Source organism: Gymnoscopelus braueri (assembly GCF_963280865.1).
Source record: "Gymnoscopelus braueri genome assembly, chromosome: 7".
NCBI lineage: Eukaryota > Metazoa > Chordata > Actinopteri > Myctophiformes > Myctophidae > Gymnoscopelus > Gymnoscopelus braueri.
This window is the reverse complement of record NC_137608.1, coordinates 41,257,598-41,283,966: the sequence shown is the minus strand read 5'-3', so window position 1 is coordinate 41,283,966 and position 26,369 is coordinate 41,257,598. Positions and strand designations below refer to the sequence as shown.

General features: G+C 41.1%; 2 protein-coding genes across 2 annotated transcripts in view; both read left to right on the top strand.

The window, feature by feature from the left end:
- Positions 1 to 189: 189 nt before the first annotated feature.
- On the top strand, positions 190 to 19,331 carry cfap157 (cilia and flagella associated protein 157; the record flags this gene model as incomplete). Its single annotated transcript, XM_080433605.1, has 10 exons — positions 190 to 316; positions 1,069 to 1,331; positions 2,229 to 2,379; positions 2,909 to 3,176; positions 3,631 to 3,761; positions 8,242 to 8,392; positions 8,912 to 9,060; positions 9,358 to 9,489; positions 10,284 to 10,415; positions 19,232 to 19,331. Exons 1-10 carry the CDS (start codon positions 219 to 221, stop codon positions 19,329 to 19,331), a joined length of 1,575 nt encoding a protein of 524 aa, XP_080289731.1. The 5' UTR covers positions 190 to 218.
- Positions 19,332 to 23,480: 4,149 nt separating this feature from the next.
- LOC308087900 (spermatid perinuclear RNA-binding protein-like) overlaps positions 23,481 to 26,369 on the top strand; it is a 43,064-nt gene continuing 40,175 nt past the window's right edge. The window contains exon 1 of the mRNA XM_080432138.1: positions 23,481 to 23,729. The gene's annotated coding sequence lies outside the window, so the exon portion shown is untranslated. The remainder of the gene's footprint in view (positions 23,730 to 26,369) is intronic.

Here is a 26,369-nt window from a genome sequence, read left to right as displayed (position 1 = left end):
TCTTTTAATGTAGGCTAGCTAGTGCTTTAATCATGGATGTGGCTTTAATTAAGTTGCTGTGGTTTCAATCTACTGAACTAACAGATGACGTCATCCCATAGCAACAACGTGTGGTCTGTTATCGTGTATGTTGATCTGACAAAAAAAAAAGTTTGACTGGGAAAATGCCGAGAAAGAATGACAAAAAAAGCGAAACAAAGCCAAACAAAAAAGATGGCATGACGACCGTGACAAATAAAACAGATGATGATGGCACGTTGCTCGATAAAGGAAAAGAAACAGCACAGATACGACTTTTGGAGGAACGGTCGGAGAGGTGAGACTTTTCTCAGTTGCTTAGATAGAGAGAGCAAGCTATCAAAGAAAGTCTACACATTTGCTGTTTATAAAAACGGTTTAGTAGGCCTATTTAGCCCATGTAGAACAACTTGATTAGACCTATTTGTCCTGCAGTTACGTAATTAAAACGTGTCGCCCTTCCAATCAACAAAACTAAATCACAGCGAGCCTACTTTAGCGTACGGCGAATAGGCTACTCAACTAGTCCACGTCAATTGCGTAGCCAAACACAGCACTGTTTTCCAAAGAGTGGGTCGGGACCCATTTGTGGGTCGTGGACACATTTTTATGGGTCACAAGTAATCCCTTCATGTTTTGTTTCTTACATTTTGTTTTAAAAAAAACATTTAAAAAAAAAAGTTTGTTTTCTGCCCAAAATGACTGTCCACTGGCTATCCACTGATTTTGTAGCAATTTGTAACAATTGTAGAAAAAAATTGCCTTAAATTTCATTTAATTTTCATTGGACGTCCATTTAGAAATAAATGGAAATATAAAACACATTAAAAAATATTTAAAAAATGTGTGCCCAGATTTCTCAGGTGCCCACTCTTCCGGACACCCAGTAGGCCTAGCCTATTATACTTTCTTTAACCATGTGCAAGTTACAACACACCTATCCGTTTATTTTACAAATACACCTAGCCCACCTTTAAAAGTGTATTAGGAAGTCATAAATGTCACAATTCTTTGAGCCCCAAAACAATTACAACCTTATTCTTTCTCCAGGTATCAGCGCAAATGTGATGAACTCGAGTTGCAGATGATCGACTTCACCGCTCAGTACAATACTTTGCAGAAAGAGAAGAAAGACATTGTTTCGTACTTGAAACGATCCCTAGCACAGAAGGAGGATGAGCTGACTGATTTATCAGAGCGCCTGGTGAGTCTGGAGCAGGCCAAGAACCTGGAGATGGAGTTACAGGACAGACAGCTGCGCCAGGAGCTTCAAGAGAGCAAGGATAAACTCACTTCAGAGAATGCAGAGCTTGGTGAGAAACTCCCAATCAGAAAACTACTATTTATTTACTTACTTACTTACTTACTTACTCATTTAGGTGGTTGCTTTATCCAGAGCAATGTCCAGTGGGTAAAAGGGTAGTGTCATCGCATACACAGGACCCCATGGAAACAAGCCATAGTGCTTTCTTGGGTTTAAACCTTTTAGCGTCCTTTTGTATAGAACTGTACTTTCTGTGCTGGAAGTATGGAGTATAGTGGGCTATGTATTTGTACGTTTATTTGTGAAATATTTTGATATCATGTGTCTTTGTCAGAAAACATTCTTGTTGATCGGTATAAAATCTTTAACTTTTCTAGTCTATTCTGCCCCCTTCTCCTAGGACAAAGATGATGGTGGTAACAAAATACATACTAGTGATATGTTTTGCTTGGGGATCAAGCATAATCCTAAACTTAAGGGTTGACTTCACTTTGACTAATAGGATAAGCCTAGACACAAATATTTTCATGTCTCATGACTGAAAAATGTCAGCCACAATAATCTTCTTGTAGTTATTTGAAGTCAAAGTTTGTTTAGGGACAAATGAAGTTCATCATGAAATGCTTGTCAAGCGGTTTTCAGCAACTCATTTTAAAAACAAAGAGAGATGAACAAATCACAGTCTTAAGATTCCTGTGCAAATCCCTGTGGCTTTATTGTGCTTGCTCAATCAAGTTATTTAGATCGTAATGTATTCTTACTGTAAGTCAGTGACAGTCTGTGTCTGACCTTCCACCACAATGGTCTGTTTCTCCTCTCCTCTCCTCTCCTCTCCTCTCCTCTCCTCTCCTCTCCTCTCCTCTCCTCTCCTCTCCTCTCCTCTCCTCTCCTCTCCTCTCCTCTCCTCTCCTCTCCTCTCCTCTGTCTTCTCCTCCAACCCCAGCAGGGAAGTTGGCATCCCTGGATGAGTTCCATGCGCAGAAGGAGAGACTGATGGCTGAGAATGATTCACTTAAGAAGCAGCTGACTATTCAGAAGGAGGAGGACAGCACTGCCATCTACAATCTCGAGAGGAAAGCGCTGCTGGATAAGGACAGGTTGATTCTTTTACCCGTTTTAGAACTACACTGGAAAACCTCTGCGGACATATATGCTGCTCAGCATGCAAAAAATGCCAACATTTATTTTGGCCAGCACTGTGCAAAAATTTGCCTCTCAAAATCCAACCCCACGTCCAAGTCGTGAGAGGCGGTAACGGCTAAAAAGTACGGGATTGACAGGCAGGGCGAAGTATGGCGGGTGGATTGCCACCCAGGCCGTTTCATAAATGACCTATGCTCCCCAAAGAGTCAAGTTAAGTCACTGTGCAAAAATGCATTGAGTTCCCTGAACATAAACACATTGGCTTAAACTAAGACTGAAGTAGTAAAATAATTAGCAACACCTGCTTCCCTTTATTGCTGACTCAGTCCTGAATCACAAAGAGCACTTCATTAGGGAGACACTTGAAAGTTGAAATGCAAACCACATCTACACAGTAAGTAGTACATACAAACTTGCTCAGTCAGTAAGAACATTTCAAATAAAGTCAATGTCAAGAGTCAAACCCCCCCCCTCTTTCCCCAGGCTGAAGGAGGAGATGCACAGCCATGTGGCAGCAGTGGCGGCTGAGTGTCAGCGAGTTTCGGAGCAGAGGATGCCAGAAACCACTAAGAGGGCCATCCACGAGAATGTGGCACTCACGACCCAGCTGAAACAATTGTCAGACCAGGGCCTGGCGCTTCTGGAAGAGAACAGGGCACTGCAGGAGCAAAAGAAGCACCTCCGCCTTGAGGTGTCCATCCTGGAGCCCCTGGTCACCCAGATGACCCACAGGAGCCGAAGCAACCAGAAGGTGTGCGGGAGTCACCTACCTATTGTATAGCAGCGGATGTCTGCTGCTGAACCAGATATATCACTGACATAAAATGAAAACTCATTATTTTACAGATTACAGTATAGTATAGGTCCAAAATACACCAACTGCACCAAGTGACCATATTTCCAATGCCTTCCATATACTGTACAGTACTTGTATGTCTCCCTTGTGGACTTTATGTGGACAGTCAATCATCTACAGTCAATTAAAGTTAATATTTCTGCTGATCAGACAAATACACACACACACACACACACACACACACACACACACACACACACACACACACACACACACACACACACACACACACACACACACACACACACACACACACAAACGCAGAGTAATACGCAGAGTAATACGATAAAAAATATTAATTATTCTCAAAATTGCTTTTTCTTCCACCTCCTTCTGTTCCTTCCATTAGGTGGTGGAACAGCTGACAGAGAAATGCAAGCTCCTCCAGGCGCAGCTAGAAGAGCATAGCTCAGCCCACCTGGAACAGCAGCAGCTCCAGATGGAGCACACAGGTCTCCTGGCTGAGATGGACACACTCAGGTATCCATCTGTTCACTGCTGGTTTACTGTATATTTAAGTTTTAGTTCACTTTAGTTGAAGTTGTTGCCCCATGCCTGACAATGTTATAATGGTTCTTGTGCTAGCCCTGATTCATTATACTACAGTATGTCCTCTTACCTATGTACTACAAGGAGAGACTATACTAAAATGCAATTAAAATAAAATATTTGCCTATAAGGACTCTATGCAATAATCACTATGCACAAATCATTAATTTAATTAACCTCTATGATCATGCGCTTTGTCCTAATGGGTGTAATTGATTCTCCTTGATATTTCTTAGAAAACTGAATCGCAGCCAATTGTATTTTCCCAACACCCAGCAGATTTGGGCTGTACTTATTTTATTAAATCATTACATTTGAAAAAGCTTCTTATTTGTCACTGGTACAGGCAGCGAAATGCTAGTGTGGCGAGGTCCATAAACACCAACACAATACAACAAGAACAAGAAGAATGTCTGTCAGATAGTCTATGTATATGCCTTCGGTTTTGGTGATGCACTCTCCTTGAATTAGCTTAGTAAGTTTACGAAATATGCATTCACAATGACAATTAACTTGATCTGTTTTACAATCAGAAAAACTGAGTAGCTTCACTGGAGCACCTGGAGGTTAAGTGCTCTGTTTATGGGTCATTTGATTGTAGCCTGATTTACTCACAAGCTCACAATGTGATGTGAACTTGTATATCTACTATTTGACTGTTGTACGATACGAGGGAGTATAAAGTTCAGATACTCCCGCTCATATGAATCAAGTATACAGTCTGGCAACCTTTGAACAGGATACCCTTTTTGATATTATTCGCAGGACAGATCCTCTGAGTATTGTGAATGCGGTGAAAACAAATGTGTGCATCTAGTGGAATGTAAGCAAAGATTATCAGCGCTCCATCAGTCACTTTTTTTTGTTGCTCTCTAGTGCGTTCACAACACAGGAAATGTGACAAAATAAATAATGATATGACAGCCACTCACAATATGACCGCCACACACCTGCAGCGATGACAGGCATCTCCAAACTGTGCTTATGAAAATGCAGGCGAGGTGTTGATTTTTGTGCACAGTAAAATCCTTAGTGTTAATTTAACGCAGAGAGTGTAAAGAAATACCCAAATGGACCTGTTAGGGTTTTATATACACTTTTTACACTGAGGATTTACTGTGTAGTGCTGGGTGTCAGTAGTGGCTTATTGATGTGTTTGTGTCTCAGTGCCTTGTTATCATAAATGCTGAATGTGAGTGAAAAGTTGCCAAGTTTAAGGTGCTCTTGTCAAAAACTTTTTGAGATAGAGATATGAGAGACACACAGACTACAGTATGCTGTGCAGGGTGACTCACAGAAATGCTTGTAGTCCTCGGGGCAACTGTCTATAATGAATGTTCAATCTGGTCATAATAAATAGATTTTCAATCTCAATGAGACTAGGTTAAATAACAAATAAGATCAAATGAGATTAAAAAGCAACAACACAGAGACCTTGTAAAACTTCACAACCAAATGCATCCAAGTTTATTTCCTGTCGCAGTATTTGCTAATGTCAAAAGCGGAGAGGAAATAATAGTGGGAGAAATATGTGAAAAAGTTGTTCACTTCCGGCAGAAAGTGTGAAATTTTGCACCTAGGGGTATTTTTGGGCGCTGAATTCAAAAAATGCCGGATCCAAGAAGTCAGACCAAAGCATCTGACTTATTAATGAGATAATTCGCATATTTGCCGCAAATATGCTAATTATCTAATTAATTATGCACAATACAAAAATGTACATGGCAGAAATGGATTCTACAGGAAAAAACACATAAGAATCAACTGAGAAAAGTTTGGTACACCCTTTTATCGAATTGTTATAGGTTTTGCCCAGTCTAAATTTAGTCATTATGCCAATTGATTCCTCCCCACACACACTTGTGTGTTGTCACTGCTGTTGTATTCTACTGACTCACCTGCCAGTGAGGAGCCCCCACCGGGAGGACGTAGAGCTTTTCCACTTGTGGGACAATACATTTATTTCTCATTAACTTGTTTATTTAATCTGTCCTACTCTGTTCTTCTTGGAAGCATTGTCCTGAACAGAAACATAGTTCTGTGCATGGTAGATTAGCCGCAAAACATTTGCATTTTCCAGCACACCGTTTTTTTCACATGCATTTGATCAGCTCTCGACACCCTTTTGACGCCACCTCTGCCATCACCGTCCAAAATGGACACCAGCCATCGTCCTAACTTTTCACCCATCCCCAATCTGCAGGTGAAGGAATCTCTGGGTTGGCAATTGGGACTGTCCCCAGATGTGACCAGCTTGAAATACTGCTCTCTTCACATGTTGACGAAGTGCCTCCTTTGTGGGTGGAATATTTTCCACTTCGCGATTTCCATGAGCAAATAGCTGCTTGCGTGCCTCGTTCACTTTCTTCAGAGTACCCCCGCTGGTAGGCGTGCCAGGCATGTAGCAACATTCGCGAATCAGCCTCTTCATGTGTATGTACATGGTTGAAGTTGAGAAACATCAGAAGGGGGGCTTCTTCATAGGTTGTGAGAAGTGTTTTCCCATCTGGAACAACCATTGTTTCTAGAGCAGCAGAATAATGTCTTTTTGTTGGAATCTACTCGAAGGAAGCTGCTCCAGTTTCGTGGCACGGATGTCTGTTCAGTCACATATATATATGTATGCCGATGCCACGACCAAGCCTGGTTCCTTCCTTGAGACTGTCCGTTCTGTACGTGTCCAACACCACATCAACACGCATCACAGTCTCCTCATTCAACTTTCGTGCAATGTACGGAAGGAACTGTTTCTGTATAGTCACCGAATGTACTGACCACACTGTTACACTTCTTAGGCTATAACTGATGGACTAAGGCAGCACCATCAAAAATACAAACTACTCCTTTGGGGGTATCACCAGGACTTGGTGCTAAAGTTTCCAAACAGGGCAAGAGATCAGCTTTACCGATTGGTGGGCACATTGTATTGATACCTTCAGCCAATGCCGGTGGCCACGCATGGCACTCGTGTTCAAAGAATGTGTCAAGATCACCATCTCTAGCTTGGCTAGAGATGGTGATTGGCTAGCTTGGCTACATTCATACACAACAGCTGCACGTCACTCTTCATACTTGTTATCTTCACCTGAGACTTTGAAGACGTTTTCCTCAGCTTTGATTTGAACAGAGGTGATTGTTCTTTGCAATGTTATCATAGAAATTGATAGAAGGATCCTTGATTCGCTTCTCTACAAATCCATCAAATTGTGTTTTGCCAATGTCCTCCACAGATCGCACTGTGGCCACCACTTCATCAGGCATGATGACTTTGGTGTCAAGCACATACAAGTCGTTACTGTCTTCTGAGAATCGATTCCCCAGCTTTTCGAACGTACTGATTGCATTATTGAGATCTGATGCAAAGGCTTTCTGGATTGCTCGTGGTGTCCCTGAAACTGGTCTTCAAACTCATTTAGGATCCTGGCTATTTCGGGACCAGCCACCAACCACCGGCGAAGAGCCCCCTCATTCTCAGTAATTCCAACAATTCCGCCATCACCTTTCACAATAGCGTTCTGCTGTTCATGCATCTGATCGTGTGCCAAAGCAGAGAACTTGTGCGATGACAAAGTTCCCCTTGCCAAATTCACGATCGGTATCTGGGGAATCATTTGGAAGTTCCTGAAGGTCCGTTACATGCACTGTCAACCATCTAATATGCTATTTTTGAAGAATGAGTTTTCACTGTTGCTACAAAAATATTAAATAAGTGTGAACCCAGTAATATGATCTCATGTGAAAGAATACCCCTGAAAACATAGGTAGAGACACCAACATCATGAGGCTCAGATGAAGCACTTTGGAGTAACACTGGTTTCAATCAAATTTGCCATAAAAACAGACCGTAATCTGCTAAATGAATCTACAGAAACTGAAAATGTCAAAGTATTGCTGCATTACAATTTGGATTTTATCAAAACAAACTTGTTTCACATTCAAAAGTGATGAGGTGTCAAATATTGGAATACAAAACCTAATTGAACCAAAAACGTTGGCGGCCATCTTTAATTCTCATTTTACGACCAGATCCCATGGGAAAAGTGCTTGGATCCGGCAAAATTTGAAATCCGCATACTTCAAACATGCCATATGCAAATTTTCACACTTTCTGCCGGAAGTGAACAACTGAGCCATTTTTTGTCACATATTTCCCTCACTATAAGCCCAGGCTGTTTAGTAATGCAAGTCCACTGAAACGGTCTATATAAATAAGAGCTGTTTATTTGCCAGACAACGTAAATCAAGTCAATAACATTTGACACTTTTGATTTACGTCCAGATGTTCAAGCGGTCTACAAGCTCACGACGCGTTGCAGTGCGACGCATTGTGAGCTTGTAGATCGCCTATTTCCAGTGCGCGGCTCCAACATGCAACGTTGTATAAATCTTGATTAATGGTGTGTGTTTTCAGACAGGACCATGTGTCAGTGTTGAAGGAGTGTGTCAGAAACAGAGCAGAGGTGGAGCGGCTGGGGGCGGAGTTAGTTGAAGAGAGGAAGAGGCAGGGCCTACTGGAGAGCATCCTGCAGGATGTCGCCATGGCTCTCAAACAGGCGCTGAAGGTCATTTCATAGTCCATCCATTCTTCTGCTGTCAGATGAGAGCCTCACATATCACAAACCTTCCTGACTCCCTCTGATTGCCAAACCAATACCTTTTATTGAAACGATATTTACCATTTTCACAATTTGGCCGTTTTGCTCTGTACGTCATCCTTGGGAGGTGATGATGATGATATTGACAGCAAAATATATGTACAAACATGTAATTGCACACATTGGTCAAAAAGATGACAAAAAAAGCCCAAAGGCTTATTTCCATCGTGGTCCTACTGATGATGTGACATAAAAAAAGAAAAGAAAAATGCCATCTTGTAAATCGTATAAGCAAAATTGCCACCGTGTAAATACGATCAGTTGGGTGGAAGAGTGTTAAAAGACACTGTTGTGGTGGTGTGTGTATTCTGGATATAAGCTACATCTACTGCAGTGAGATGGGTTGCTCCATCACTCAAAAGCTTCCCTGTTTGCAAGCAGACGTCCATAACATGTCAAATAAAAGAACCATTCATCTCACCCCAGGAAGTTCCTAAAGAAGAGGACTCAGAGGCGGACACCATAGTCCGTAGGAATCATATGATGCAGAAGGTGCTGGCTGTTCTGGATGGCGCCGCCCTGCTGGGGAAGGGGCCCACCATGACTGACTTCATCTCAGAACCTGTGGCTGACAGGTATTTGGGTGGGGTGGTGGGGGGTGAAAATGCCACCACACTATCTAACGCTTCCAACTTTTAAAAACTTTGTTCATCCTATTGTTTATGTCATGGGAAATTACAGGCCTATTGTATGTTTCCTTTTTTTTCTCCACCGACTGAAAATACAAAAATAAAAGTACAAATTAAATAGTTTTTAGATAATTTCTTATTGGGGAAAGGTATTCTGGATAAGATGCATGAACTATTTTGGAGCTGCTTTCTGCCCAATACCTCTGTTCAGCCTGCATACTTACTTCTTACACATCTATATAGGTCAGGGCAATACCATGTCCAACTGTCCCACTTCAAGACAGGGGACCTGGGCCTTGTGCCACGACAAACACACTATTCTAACACTATGCCGTCGAAGACGGAACCCAAGAACACCCATTTACATTTGAACAGGTTTGTAATGGTATTCTTGAAGCCTCATGGTCACATGTGGAGTCAATATTTCAATAATATAATAATATAATATAATGTAATCTAATCTAATATTGAATTACTATAATATAATATAATATAATATAATATAATATAATATAATATAATATAATATAATATAATATAATATAATATAATATAATATAATATAATATGAATCTAGTTCACCCATTATGATGGCCTTGATGATGACATGTGACGACACCCTTTACTGATGACATTCAGAAACTGCAGTCCTTAAATTTGAAATGTTCTCTGACTTGTGCAAAATGTAGAGCAGTCATTGGAAGCCATCAGAGCACTGCTTTACAACCGTGGTCTTTCATGTCCTGTAAATAACCTATTTTCAACTGGAAAATGTCACAGCAAGGGAACCACTGCTTTAGAACACTTACAATGCTTGCCTCTAGTCTAAATAGTCATTGAGGTATTGCTGAATGCTGAGGCATGCAAAGAATGTGACTGTCATCTAGTTGAATAATGTATCCATTTGAGAAAAAAACATAATTGAAGGCCATCATTCAATTCAATATTACTCAAGAGAGTAGATCCTGTGTGTAAGTAAACCTTATGTAATTTTGTCGACAGCATTTTAGTTTTTGTGCTATTTGTCATTTTGTGATATTACTAAAGTAACACCATTTTTCAAATGGCTGCCATCTCATATTGGACTGGAACTCTGTAAATATGTTTCACCCACATCCATCTAATTGATTTATCTGTTACCCAAGTCTGTTTCTTATTCTGTCCCCTAGGAAACTTTCTGGACAGAAAATGCCCTGTCACCCCAAGCCCTCTGCCCCTGACCATTCTGGAACAGACAGGTTCATGACCTTTCCAGTTAGACCCTGTCCTAAAAGAAAACCCTCTCACAAACCCAACCTCAAGTAAGAAGAATTAACACATGCTGCCTATATGCCTATATAACCTTAGTTATTGGGAAAGTATGGGCTTTTAATCATAACTCCAAAAAAAGAAAAAAATAGATGTTACAAATAATGGGTACTGCACTACCTGGATCATGTAAACTCTGATATTTTAGCCACTAGGTGGCAGCAGTAGTCCTCAGAATGTAAAGTGTGCCCTTTGGAGAATGATTGGGCGACCTGCAAATCTGGACTGCCTGGATTTGCCTGGAAATTTTCTCCTGAAACCTGATCCGAATCGTTCAATTAAAAAAACATTAAACTTAAGATAGAGATGAACAAAACTGTTCTTGACCGTGATAATTGATTTGTGTCTCAAAGTATGAACATTATCTAAAGATGTTTGACTGTGAAGTGTTATAGTCACTGATCCTAGATGGATCCTAGATCAGCTGTCTGAGAGGCTTTTGCATGTACAATTTCTTATTTTACAGATACATACAGAATGGTATATAATGTAATCATGTACTCACTGATTGTGTCAGTGTTTAGGATATCCGAGGAGCTGAACAAAAGTAATTTTTACTCTTATGTATATATGTACACAAGACATAACAATAAAGAACCTCGAGCCTTAGACATTTCAGTGGTCCAGTGCTGCTCATTAACATCCTACGAGTGAAAGATAAAATCCTCAGTGTTCATTTAACTTTGAGAGTGGACCCAAACGGCTATACCTTACAGATTCATTTGGGTCATTTTGTACACATTAGATTTTTTAGTGTGTAGGCAAGCCAATACTCTTTCTCAAGAATAGCACAGAACAGATGCTCCTCCTGATTGCTCCTCTACTGACCCAGCATGACAAGAAAGGCTACAGAGTAGGTTTGTGGTATATTCATTTTGATTCCAATTCCAATCTTTTTTTTCTTATTCTTTTTTTGGAGTGTAAATTAGTTTACTGACCACAATGCCAACTCAGGTTCAGATGCAGGGTCATCTATAGGTAATCTAGTCCACTGGTCCTCAACTCCAGGAGTCCTTGTGGGGGTTCCAGGGGATCCCCAGCGGAATGGTTGTTACCGATAGTTAGGAACCTGATGGACCCTTACAGGTCTGTAACATTGAGAGTGTACAATTTGTACAATTTGTTTCATTTAGTTAAATTAACACAGAGGATTTTACAGTGTAGATTGGATTCCAGAGGGACCACAATCATCAAATGGATCAAATGTTGGTCCGTGGCCTAATGCATATGGAACTGGAGGTCCTTGAAATTAAAAGGGTTGAGAATCTCTGATCTAGTCTGTGTTTGATGTATCAAACTGAATATTGAACCTGAGGTACTGAGGTGAATTATTTATTGCTCATTAATGAGCAATAAATCGTCAGTGTTCCTACAGCTGCCTTACTTAATGCCGGCACACAGTGATGTCATACAACACACGTGTTTTAAAAAAGAACATCAAGAGCACATTAACCAGCTACATGCTCTCAATGTGTAGAAGAAAGAAATGCTAAAAATGACTTTCTTTCTTTTTGTCTCCGCCAGGCCGTAAGGCATGGCGAGAGAGTATGTTTTACCCCCTGTCCGTCCGTGTGTGTGTGTGTGTGTGTGTGTGTCCGTCCGTCCGTCCGTGTGTCCGTCTGTGAACAGCTAATCTCCCGCACCGTTGGCTTGATCGCAGCGAAACTTTGCACACACACTCCCTGGATGCCAATTCAGAACCTCTGCCCCAAATGTTTCACATGGGCCTGTTATAGCGCCACCAGGAGGCCGATTTGTGCAAAACATATATTTTGACAGTACTCCTTCAGATTTGATCCAAACATCACGCAAATCAGTACACAGTATCTCTATAGTCATGTGATCAACACGGATCTGTCCGATTTTCCATATTCCATCCTGATTGGTTAAGATTGCCTTCCAAAGTTTGCAGGATTGGTTTGTTTTAAACAAAATGCCTCAAATCATGAACACAGCATGCGATTTCCTTGAAATTTTGCACGCACATTCCCACTAGGCCGAGGAAGAAATGGCACCCTTTTCACATTGGCCAGTTATAGCGCCACCAGCAGGTCTAATTTAGCAACACACATTTTTGGAACAAAATGCCTCAAATCATCAATGCAAGGTCCGATTGCCGTGCAAGGCCTAAGAAGAAATGGCACCCTTTTCACATTGGCCTATTATAGCGCCACCAGGAGGCCACAATAACCTACCTGACCTGGCGGAGACCTTCTAGTTTCATCTATATTGACATGCCCAAAATTGGAATGACAGGATTCCCAAAGTGTTTCTTGTACTGTAATGCTTAATTTATATTTGACGCGTTGTGAGCTTGTAAATCTGCTCTTTTTGGCACGCAACATCGTCGTATGTATGGTGAAGTATAAATCAGGCTTAAGTCACTGCAGAAGTGTGTGGTACTGTGGCACCACATTAGGATCCTGGAGAACCACTGAGCATCCCATCTGTACCAGCTGCAAGCAGCTAACGTGACGTTATCAAGGTCTCTTTACTACAAATAAGCAGCAAATATATGAAGACATCTGGTTGATCAAATTAAAACGGGTCCCTCAACCAGCAGTACCATCTGGCTCAATGAGCTGTAAACTTGCAAATTTATTAGGGCTGTTTTTTTCCCCCCTGATGCTTAGGATAATAAATGCTAAATCGTTGCACATTAATTACACACAGTGGTGTCACTATATGCCCCTATGACAGTTAGTTAAAACTAATTTGGAATGAAATACAGAATCAATCTCTTTACTGATCAATCAGGGAGGATTATGTTGTCCAATGTGAAGAGAATTATTCAAAGATTGTCCCTGTTGACATTCAGAAATGTACGGATACACATACTCGCAGGTATGCACACATGCCCTTACATACATATGCACACTGCAAGCACTGATGTCATATCTTAACATGTGTGACGTGTTCTTTCTGATTCACTTTCTTCCCTACTGACAGTCATAATGTCACACTCTCGTGCGTGTGCACACACACTGCTCTAGCCTCATCTTATCGTAAATTTTTGTATGTGTGCCACTTTTTGATAGTAGAGTTAGTATGTAAAGGCAAGTAGGTACAGTATCTGCTTTTTATATCCTCCACACTGCTCGGCAAAACAACATTTGATGAGCACTTTATAGGCATAAATAAAAAAGCAAGACTGTGTTGGAGATAGAGAGCGAAACGATCCTCTCATATCCTCTCATATCCTCTCATTTGCTCATGTCCGGGAAGAATGGAGATAGCATCTCATTGTGAGAAATGACACTGACAGAAATGTCAGCATAAAGCCAGTGGCCGCATTCTTGTTATGGAGGCATGCATTGAAAATTAATATTGATGAGTTCCTGATGCTCTTGCCATCTATATTATTTGTTATGCCTTTGACTGATGAATAGCTTTTCCTAAAATGTTATTAACTGACCCCGGATTCAGTGAAACAATGAGGATTGTTTAGCATTGGCAATACCTGTGGCAGTAGCCTAATACAAACATGAATTATTTATTTTCATGTTATTTATCAATTGCTGTAGCACATTTCTACACACGGAAGTAACTTTTGCAGGGACTTTGACACTGCTCCCAAAACATCATAACGTGTCATTTCAATGACATTTATTTCTATCAATCATTACAAAATGACTAAAAACAAAACAACAAAAAAAACTATAAAACTATCACTATACCCTAACATGGCTATCCTTTTTTGGGTGTGTGCCACTTTTTGATACTATAATTATAGATTGTAAAGGCAAGTAAACATTCTAACACAGCAATGCCTGTATTTTTGTTTCCAAAAGGGTGATATCAAAGAAGATCAAAGCAGAAATAATTTCACTGAAGAGCAAGAACTTCAACAAAAAGGCTTTACTAATTGATGCTGTAAATACAGAGAACAAAATTAATTACACCAAGCTGATGATGAAATAAAAATAAATATTTCTGTGAAAACAAAGCGAGGTCAAAAAGACAAAACAAATACATGTCTGTATGCTGCACTTTCAGTCCATTCTTTCAAGTAGATCAGATCACAGGTCCTCATTGACATGACATCGTATATTTTCCCTCGAGACGCAATGCAACAAGGAAAAGATCTCCTGCAGTGGCGCATCCACCCGTGACAATCCCCGGCTGTGATTGCCAGACAGCCAGCATTCATTGCATCAAGGAGGGGCATCTGGTCATGTGGATGGTGGTCATATACCTTCCACCTCTATGAATAGAAGAATTGCTCAACAGGATTGAGAAATGGAGAGTTTGGGGGGAGAAATTGCACCATCACACGTGGGTGGGTTGCAAAACATTCTGTGACCGATGGAATGCAACATTGTCCCATACGATGACAAAGTGTGACATATCAAATCAGGCCTTACCTGCCCTGAGAGCACTCGTTCTTCTGGTGGCTCATTTCCCTGGTACAACGCATCAAGGAATGTACTGTAATTAGACGTTCTGTGTTGTTTGCCTCAATTATGAGAATGTGGGTAATGCCTGATTGTGTCGCATACCGAAAATAGCAGATCTGCAAGCTCACAACGCGTTGCATCATAGATCTTGTAGATAGTAGCATAATTCAGGCTTAAGAGTACCTTCGGAAGTTCGGATTGACCAGTGATGTTCATTCCATGTCTCCTTACTTTTGGCAGGTTGAAGCATGCATCATCCACATATGAAAATATGTGGAGTTGCATTGGTTTCAAGCTCCATTATTAGTGTGGTTGCCCTAACAGGGCAACCAGACTATTGTTATCCTCCAGAGGCCCTAGCGGTTTAGTTTAGACCGTCTCTCCTCCCACAGTTTTTATCCCCCAATGTCGTGCCATATGTCAAAATGACCGTCTTGACCGGGAATCGTGCGCTTGTATTTTGCTAAGAGATTGGTTCCATAGTTTAATTGATATTGATTTATTAGTGCATTAAACTTCCCCATCCACTTTCATGGGGAAATGAAAAAACTCCCATTCAAGTATTTATTTCTCAGAAACCGTAAGGGCTAGAGTTTCAAGACTTGGAGGGGTGGTTCATGATTTAGTCCAAAATTATTTAAAAAATAATTACACCAGTCGGCCTCATGGTGGCGCTATAACAGCCCACTTTACGTTTTGGCCTATAACTCTTGAACCGTAGGTTGTAAAATAAAAATCTTTTTTCCCCTAGATTCCTTGGGTCATGACGCATTTGTGTCGGGATAGATTTTCCGCCATTTTGAATTTTGTTCAAAACACACTTTTAGCTCCTCCTCCCACAAATTGTGTCCAAATTTCCTATGTCAAAAATCGGTACACATGATCTCTGGGCCCATGCGATAAACATATCCAAACGGCATTTTGATAGTCCTTACCGTTCGTCCGTAAATGGCTTCCAAAGTTAGTGGGAGGGAACCGTTTTACCAAAAATGCCAGAAATCACAAAGTATTTTTTTCTCGGAAACCGTAAGTGCTAGAGTTAAAAGACTTTGAAGGGAGGTTCATAATTTAGTCCGAAATTATTGAAAAAATAATTACACTAATCGGCCACATGGTGGTGCTATAACAGCGCCCTTTACGTTTTGGCCTATAACTCTTGAACCGTAGGTCGTAAAATCAAAATTTCTTTTCCCCTAGATTCCTTGGGTCATTACGCAACTCCCCATATAGGCCACGCCCATTTGCGTCAGGATAGATTTTCCGCCATTTTGAATTTTCTTCAAAACACACTTTTAGCTCCTCCTCCCATATATTTTGTCCAAATTTCACAAAAATCGGTACACATGATCTCTGGACCCATGCGATAATCTGGACCGAAACAGAATTTTGATAGTCCATACCGTTCGTCCGTAAATGGCTTCCAAAGTTAGTGGGAGGGGCCCGTTTTACAAAAAAGCCCACAAATCCCGAACAAAACGTCCAGTCAATCCCAAATTTGAATCACATGTCAAGTGTGGTTTACTCAACAAATTCCCAAAAGAATTTCAACTTTGATCCATAGGGGGCGCCACAAATGCTCAAAATGTAACCGTTTGATGCAAAAAACATATTTTGGGGGGATCAATCCTCTCAAAATGAAACGCAAGTGATCTCAGGAGTTACGTGACAATGTAATTGGCACAGCCTCCGACGGTATTCCTCCCAGCGTATTCCTCGAGTCCCGGCGGCAGCGACCCGCGACTAGCGTCGGTGCAACCACACTCTGCAATTGCCCTGAATTGCGACGCGTCTAGTTGTCCATTATAGTACACAAGTACACAACATTATAAAATATTCCATCTGTAATATTTTACTGTAAGAAGAGACACACGACAGTGATGCTGGTATCTTATCTCCTTCACTCTGACACTATTCCTTTCAAAGGGCTTGCAGAGCTGTTTCATTCTGATTTTATGTCTTTTATTGACCCAGTCAATGGTGGCTACGCTTAAACTGTTGACATTGGCAAACATATTATGGTCCTGGATGACTGTTGTCTGGATAATAATTTACCCCTGTTACTAATGTCACGTGTTTGCATTTGAATTCTGTAAAGAAATATGTGAGGAAAAAAAGGATGCGTTGATGCCTTACATAAAGGACATTGATAGAAAACATAAGGTATAGTCACTTACTGATTATCATTCCTGAATGCTCTTACTGTTGGTTGGCACTATTGATCTCCTGAGATTGGTCTGTGCCCACCGCCCAGCCTCTCCGAAAGGGGCCTCTTCCTCTATGGGCCCCTCTTCCTCTATGGTTGGGTTCCTCGCCTTTGCGCTTGATCTCTTTGCTTCATTCTTGCAAGCCTCAAGTTATTGGTGAACTTATTCATGTAAGGACTGAGTATTGATTGAATGAAAAGGTTTTGCACATGTGCAGGGTCCAGGGACGGCAGTAGCTCAGTAGGTAGAGCGGCTGTCTGCGAGCTGGAAGGTTCCTATAGTTCAATCCCCGGCTCCCCCTGGCTTCGTGTCAATGAGTCGTTCAGCAAGATACTAACTGAAACCCTTAAGGGCTCACAGGTTGGTGCCTTCAATGTGTAAAGCACATTATATTGCCTTGTTGTTGAGATGTGCTAAAATTGCTTTACCTTGCTTTCAGTGAGCACATAAAGCGCTTTGGATAAACCAGCTATAGCAATGCAGACCATTAATGTGCGAGAGATTCACAATAAGATTCACAATAATCTGAGCATTTCTATTTCTATATTTAAAAGATATGTGTCTGTTGTATGGAATTTTGTTTACTGGGTTGCAAAAATGTGTATTGTGTGAAAGCAATGAGAAACTCACAGTTTTGAAAAAGAAAAAGAAAGAAGTGCTAATTTAGATTGTGGTTATGATAAGTCGACAAAAATGTCATCTAAAGTGACTTGGCAATCGATAAAACTGTAACAATAAATGCAAAATATACTATTTTGCAACACGGTTACATTCAGGTGTTATTTTATATGCAGCCCTAGTTTTCAATTAATGGAACTTGGAAGTATCTGTATTAAATTATCTTTCTTTGCACCTCTGTGCCTCAATTGCGGCACATTATCTTTTCATGAGTCAACACAGAGACAGTTGCTCTTTTTACTGCTGTGATGTATCACCCCGCTGTGGCTTTCTGGTAATTCCCAGGTGATGTTACCTGTCTTAACGGCAACCCAAAATAGAAGATTTATCGCCTGGAAGAGGACCAGGGGTAGTAGGAGGATCTTCTCTTTGTTCCCATTATGGTCTCTGCATGTACTGCAGCCACAAATCATTCCAATAGCAACCACCTAGTGGCTGGCTGTGTAAAGTTAAACATAATAGTTCATTGTTGTTTCTAGTGATGGAGTAGTTTTTTGGAGTAACCTATACCTCAGGCCTTCTCTGTTTAATGTTTTGCTTTTTTATGTGAATAACATTTTATAGTTGGGCTACATTAAATTACGTTTTAAGCATTTTGTATGCAGTGTACCAATATCCAGGCCACGTTCTTTAACATTTACCTGCTCTCATAAAAGGAACCAATAAGTCAGTATGAGGTTCAAGGTGTTTTATACTGTTCATTACAGCTCTAGAGCCTCCTCGACATTGTGGACATTTTTTTTTATTCTAAAGCGAAATAGCGAAACAATAACAACCATATGTTTCAAAATAGAATAGAATCAAATAGAATCAATTCAAATATGTGTTGCTAAACAACATATTGACATCTCTTGGATGCATTATCTGTTGCAGGAATTGAACCTGTGTCTTTTCAATCTCTTTCCACTACACTGCTTCTATGTCTTTGAATACAGACAGAGGATGAATTCCTTGTAATAGCTAGCAGAATGCCATCAATGGCTGTTATCTAACATCTTATATTCAACTGCCGCTTTGTTTTCATAGCAGATTGATGGCAAAGCCATCTTTAGCTTGGAGAGATGGATAGCTGCCAACTACAACCCAGAGTCAGAGAGGCAGGTGTAGAGCTCCACTGCTCTCTGGGTTTTTAATTATGGATGAGATAAGCATTGATGATGCTTTAGTGATGTGCAAGAGTGGAGCATATTGGTTGAATTGATCAGGTAAGTTGTAATGTGGCAAATCCAGCTTGTGGCGTGTGGTGTGTGGTGTGGTGTGGTGTGGTGTGGTGTGGTGTGGTGTGGTGTGGTGTGGTGTGGTGTGGTGTGGTGTGGTGTGTGTGTGTGTGTGTGTGTGTGTGTGTGTGTGTGTGTGTGTGTGTGTGTGTGTGTGTGTGTGTGTGTGCGTGTCTTCTCTGTGGCTGTGGATTTTCTTGACCTTGGCTGCCCATGAAGCAGCCTGGTCTGTTGCAAACATGCAGTAGCTCATCAAATATTTACAGCCCCATCTAATTCAGGGCTTCATGTGGGCTTTCTTTTGTGGCCTCAGGCGGCTGGCTAGAGGCTTTGGAGAGAAGTTAGCGAAAGGTATGTGTGGGAGACGAGCCATCAGTGTCAATCATCACATCGCCATGCCTCCCTTCCTATAGACTAGAGCTTACATAGACTATCATCACCGCTGTTAATTTTGCATGTAATCATTGCCTTGAAACATGAGTCTGCATGTTAAATGGCACCATCCCGCACAGCAGTGGCCAATTCAGCCAGGCATGCTGTCAGAAGCCCCAGCATCCATCTGCCGTACTGCCAGTCCGTGTTGATTTATTTCAGGGCTGTCTTCGGCTGCTTTCCCTGTCCTGATCCTTTGATTGGAATTCAGTGAAGAGGTGAAGGGCAAAGCTGATGCACAGATCTGTTGTGAATAGGGAGAATGAGAGAGAGTGTGGGAGAGAGAAGAGCATTCTATTCATTGAAAGGGGTGATTAGCAACCAGGTTGAAGGTGACTCAAGGTGAAAAAGAGAATTGAGAAAGAGAGAAAGTGCAAACAGAGAGATAGTCCGTGACAGAAATGCAAGATATATACATGGGGGCAGAGACATTTAAACTGTGACTTAAATAAAATTCCTCTTACCTGTAGAACAGAAAGCTCTATGTCGTTATCAACAACCATTGCTCTTCACTGTATTCAGTAGGTATTACGAATTGACCTGCGCAAGGAGATCAGGAAAACGAATTCTGTTCTGTGTGTGTGTGTGTGTGTGTTTGTGTGTGTGTGTGTGTATGTGTGTGTGTGTGTGTGTGTGTGTGTGTGTGTGTGTGTAAAAATGTAAAACTCAAAGAAAAATGTGCTATAAAGTAAAGACGAGAAGCGAGAAGTACTGTAGGTATATTCTGTATACCTTTGTATAGCCTCAACTCCACCACAACATGGAAAGGATTTGGATAGATTCAGTTATGATAAATTATGTACATGACAGTATGTCAGTATTTATACAGGAAGACATGTCACTCATCAATCAGTCACCCACAGTGTGTATGTGCTGATGCAGTTAGACAACAAAGTCATCACTGCAGAACAACCAGATGTGCCGGCTCAGCAGCAGTTTGTTTGACAACGCACAATGCGAGATGATCGCAAACACATGGTGTTTCATGAGCCATGTACTTTTCCAGTGCTTTATGTACAGTGAGTAGGCCTACTGTATTAGAAATAGACTTTGGCACCATGACACTCATGTAGAGGGAGACAGTGAGAAAAGACGTCCCAGTGAGGCAAGGTGTTCAGAATCACGATCCCTTTAAAGGTTTGATGACATTCACTTTTACACCACATTCAAAGTCTTTGTCCTGGTCCTTCAAAAGTGTACAAAAAGTTTTAAGTGAAAATTCCATTCCAGTGATCAATGGCAGGTGTTTTTCTCTCACATTTCTAAAGCCTTTTCAACTGCAATGAAAAAAGAAATCTTTGCCTGCGGGTGTCGCTGGTGAGGGATTTTGCCTGTCAATCATCGCCTCTGCTCCGCCCCCCCCAAAGGAAAGGATAGGGGAGGGGAGGGGCGAGGAGGAGAGTGGGCGGGATTAATCGACTGTGACCTCACTGTCGAAGGGCCAAGCTCAGATTACTTTTCAGCCTAATTATTCAGAAAACCCCAGACCACAGAAAATCCACTGAATGTTCTAAGTTCAGTTTTTTTGGGTGTAATTGAGGTCATAAAACCCCAAATAAAACATTGAAAATAAAAAAAGTTAAAATGAATGTCATGATACCTTTAATTGTCAAGGATTGTGTGTTAAAGTACACAGACTTGTCATGGTGACATTGCTGCAGAGGCATGTTGACATCTTAACAATTTCACAGTACATACAGTACTGTTGAGAACAGCAGGACCTCGCATACAGTACATTGCCAAGTCTCCGACTCGTTCATAGGAATCATCAAACAAAGGATGTGAACAACAGCCAAGGAACAGCAAGCATTTCTTTTTACTCTACACACATACTGTAGCTTACAGTTGAAACCATAAATAATCCACATAGCATAGTATAGTTTTAATTTTTTTGGTAAAATAGGAAGAATGCAAAAGAATCAAGATGGGGAGACAAAATAATACCAGTCCAGACGTGGTTCCAGAGGTGAGTGTTGTATCTCTCAATCTCTGTGCACTATACTATAACAGAATAAATTACTCTGTGAAAAGCCATGACGTTTCAGGCATGTTTTTGCTCCTGTAACTGCTGCCAAAGAATTCTGCCTCCCCCTCCCCCTCCCAATTAGTTCTGCCACAGCCACCTTCAAGTGAAGAGATGTGTGAATACCGTGTTGTTCATTGACAACGGAAATGGAAACGAAAGTACACTTCCAGTTTATTAGCTGTCATAAAAATTGTTTATACCTTAGTGTTGAAGGGACTTTCAGTTATTTAGTAATTACTGCTCATTGAAACTGCTGGTATGGCCTGAGTGAAGTAGTACTATTAAATGTTCTTGGTTACTGCCAATTAGAAGAACCTGCATACTGCGAACTTTTGGCAGCATCTATTTTTGAACTTTGTATGTAATGTTGAGTGTTGACAATACTATGGTAGGACTCGATGTCAGTCACTCTGGATGAGCAGATTGTAAGCTGGAGGAAGCAAAGTAGGCAAACAGAGGCTGGACCACGTCCAGATCCTGTGTAACAGGATCACGCCCATCCAGATCCTGTGTAACTGGTCTGTCTGGGGTTACCAGTGAGTAAGCCATTGTCATTAAAGCAACTTATTTGTGTGTACGAGTATGTATTCATAGGTTGGTTCTAATGCTGGTGATCTCGGAAATTAGGTGTAGGTCTTATATTTTGCATTGATTGTCATTCTCTTGCCTATACAATCTATAATACTATAAGCATGTTAGATGTTGACACTATTGTGGCAATGGTGTGTATAGTATTGTATTTGTGTACATGCCTCTCTACATTAATGTTTGATGATAGGTGTGTGGATGATTGGGGGAGGCGTTGCAATGAACCTCCCCTGCAACAAGGGTGGCTTTCTCACTGTCAGGCTCACCTGCTGCTGTCTGGTGCAGACAGATCATGTTGCATGCGGACTGACAGAGTACATCGCACATACATGTGGGCAAACATGCATATGCAGTACATGCGCACTCACACACATGCAGTCATACACATATATGTAGGCAGATACACACATACACACGCACGCGCATGTGCGCACACACACGCACACACACACACTTTTTCACACACACACACACACACGCGCACACACGCTCTCTCTCTCTCTTTCACACACACACACACACTCTCTCTCTCTTTCACACACACGCACGCACGCCATGCACACGGACAAACATTCTCTCTCTCTTTCACAAACACACACACACACACAAATGCAGACTAATACGCAGAGTAATACGATAAAAATACCTCCTAACCCACCGTTATGCTGATTCAGCAGAACAACAACCACTGTCTCTCAATCTAAACAGGGTTACTTTCAGTATGCAATGCACCAAACCCCCACCCCCCAGATAACGTGTGATGCCTGGTGTTAAAGATATATGTGTGAAACCCAATGTCTGATCAGGTGTGTGTGTGCGTGTGTGTGTGTGTGTGTGTGTGTGTATGAATGAATGTGTGTGCGTGTGTGTGTGTGAAAGAAACAAAGTGAGAGAATGTCGTGTGATGTGTGTGAGTGAAAGATAGAGAGAACAATAGACAGATTTGAACATGTTTGTCAGAGAGCATGTAAGGTAACGTTGAACAAGAGCCAATTAGAGAAGAGATGGAGAGAGATAATAAAGTGAGAGAGGAAATGATAATGATGACCTTACAACACAATTACCCATAATTGCTCTTAACATGAGCCTAAATGATCAGTTGCCTGCTGTCGAAACCATATTCCACTAACACCTTATTCTAACACTGCATATCTGAATGAAATAAATATATAGCCAATAAATAAATAAACAAACAAACAAACAAACAAACAAACAAACAAACACACATCTTTAGGCATTGGAATTGCAATGGTTTTATATGGCTGGGCATGCAAGCCTCAATCTTGGTGAGACAATAAGGCTATGCACAATGAATCTATCTAGCCTACTATTGGACGGTGAAGATAATGCACTTAGTGAGTCGTCGTAGCGTATAGGTGCATTGAACTTGATCACGGAGCCGAGGAGGAGGCTCACCGGCGGTGGGCTTAATATAGAATTTTACCTGAATTGCCATGATTTCCCTCTCTGTGAAATAGAGGTTTTGTTTTTGCACCCATGCCCGGCTGCAGTCCTGACGCGCCTGCGCAGAGCGCTACCTCCGGAGCTCCGTGGCTGACAGCAGGCTGACCGGAGGAGCAGAGCTGTTGTTGCTGCGGCGCCGCGGGCATCCACTCCACTCCACTCTATCCTCTATGCTGGACGGACTGACCACAGAACGGAATATCTTTGGAAAAAAACCCAAACTGTTTTTGAAACGTGTTTAGCGTTTGCCTTTGTGAACATTTTCGACTCTTCTTCCCCTCGTTTCACCAATAGAACATCAGTAAGTATCCGCTTTTTAATGCCAGTTTGTTTCCCCCGTGTTGTTGTTGAGGAGGAAGGATGAATGGATTGAATGTCCCACGCTATCTGTCTGGGTCAACTTCATTATGCGTGCTGTACAGTGTGCCCGGGATTTACAATGGTGTCATAAGAAATGAATGACGGTATGCCTTGCTATAGTAACGAACTGTCAAGAAATATTTTTTTGTTACCAGCAACTTTTCATTCATATCAATTGAACGTCCATGCCACATGGAGCGAGGTGCCAGTCCCATGCAGTCTTGATGCTGTTTTTAAAAAAAAATCCACTTATTATTATTATTATTATTATTTTTACAATTAGTCCCTGCTTTATCTGAAAAAGATTACCCAACCCTCTGAAAGAAAGAAACCCGGATCTGTTATTGTCATATATATTGTTATTGCAGTGTAGGTGTTCTGGCTAAATTAAGTTGCAAGTTCTTGCAGTAGGCTACTAACGTTAATTGGACAGAGGCAAACATGGAAGTCAGTTAACATTACAATACAGTATAGCCCTAAAGTACAACTAAAGCTTGTTAAAATAGACCACTTGAATTGAAACTTCTTAATGAATTGAACACACATAGGACCACAATGGAAACAAGCCCACAGGGCTTTTTGTGTTATCCTTTTAACAATCTTTGTTAACCGTATCTGTACAATCTGCAAACTGTTAATAAAGTATTCAATCAAATCAATCAAAAACAATTTCCCCTAAGCTCTTAAAATAACAATAATCTTTAACAATAATAATAACCAACTTAATTGGTGACCGCCAATTAAGCTCATCCTATTTCCCATTCCAATAGTCTCACACAAGTTGTGTTCAGTTGGAAGCAACAATAAGTTCCTTCCAAATAAAACACCATTAACACTTAAAGTACATAGACTGAGTTATTCCGATTAACAACATTTTAAATAGATGTTCAATGAATTACAGGAGACACAAGGTCTGCAGTCAAAACAGCTCTATGAAAAACAAGGGCCTGTGCTGCATTGTGCCCACTGAATGTGCTTTGCATTATTTCCACATTAAGCCTAATCCTGATAAACATCATCTGTGTCAGATTTCAACACCGACACTGCAGAGTAAGCAGCAGGGTGCACAGACTGTAGCAGGTGCTTCTGTCTATGGAATGTAAATAGAAACTGTAACCTGAAACTAATTTACCCAAGTCTCCTCGGGACAGGGCCAGCTAAAAGTGTTGACGAGAATGGGACCCTTGACTTGTAAATGGGCTTTCAAATGTGTGACATTTTGTTTTCAATTAGTGTTATAGGGCCTGTCTGTAAGGAATACACAAACTGTGTCTTAACTGCAAACTGTGAAGGCTTGGACAACAGCAATGCCAAAATCTTGCAGCACAAGTTCTGTTTTGTTGTTATCGTTTTTTGTTTTGTTTTGCTGTTTGTTTTTCTTGGTGTAGATGCACATTGCTACAACCTCAGCTCTGTCAACTTGTTCAAGCATTTCCATGCCCTGGGACGTTGATGTTCCATGTTTTGGAATGCTGCTGCCTTGCATGATATTGGACTCTTTTCATAGACATGTAGTAGCAGGGCAAAGACAGCTGCAGCTAATTAAATCAATAATGACTCCTTTTGATTTAGGTGTACCAAAGAGAATACACTTATTGTCAGTGCTTGCCAAACAAACACATCAACTATTAATTTGATTTAATGTCGCTGTATTTACCCTTTCATCTGTGAAAATGAAAAAAGTGAAGCTGCTGCTCGCCCCTCCATGTACTGTATACAGTGCTTGATTCTGATGCTGTCTCTTGTCTTTGATTTCAAAATCAGACATTGCATTTCAAAGGATAATCATAGTGCAGATATTGTGAATATGTGAATATATTTAGGATTTTGAGAATTGCTTTGTTTTAAGATGATGAGAAAGCTTGGCTTCAGATAAACTTGAGAGTTAAGGCCACCCAGGAATATGAATCAATCTTGTAACTAGTATATCAGCCAATTAACCAGCAATTAAAGGATATTTTCCAGCCAAATAGACAGCCTCCAAATAAATATGTGTTACCTGCCATGAGACATCTTCAAATTAAGATCATAGACAAAAATAAAAATGATATACATTGTTTTCTTTCCATGTTGTCACTCATGTACCATCCCACTCCGTGACTCCAATTAAATCTCCCTGCTCCCTCATTTGGCTCTGGAACCGAGGGTGGTTTAGTTTCTGCCTGGGTTTCACTCAGAGTTGCTGCATCTTGTTGTAAGGAAGAGCAGCTGCTAAGGTACAATCCATGAAACCCGAGCATAGTATTACCTTGCCTGACGCCATCAGCCAAGCCATCTCTTTTCCCTCTTTGCAACTGAATCTCTTCGTCCTTACTCTGCTTTACCTACACCACCCCATGCGTCAGGAGGGAGAGAATGAGGGAGGAAGGACGTTCTAGCTCAAGTTCACATTGCACTTCTGTACAAAACCCAGAAAGTAGCCTCATTTAGAAACACTGACGACAACAGAAAAAAATGAATCCAGCCTCCTGTCTTTGACTTTGCACCCTTGGAATAAATGCCTTTCCATACGGGATACAGTGTTTTTATGAGCATCCCCAAGGGCCTCACTCCTCTCTGAGCCGTTTGATGTGCTCTGAAA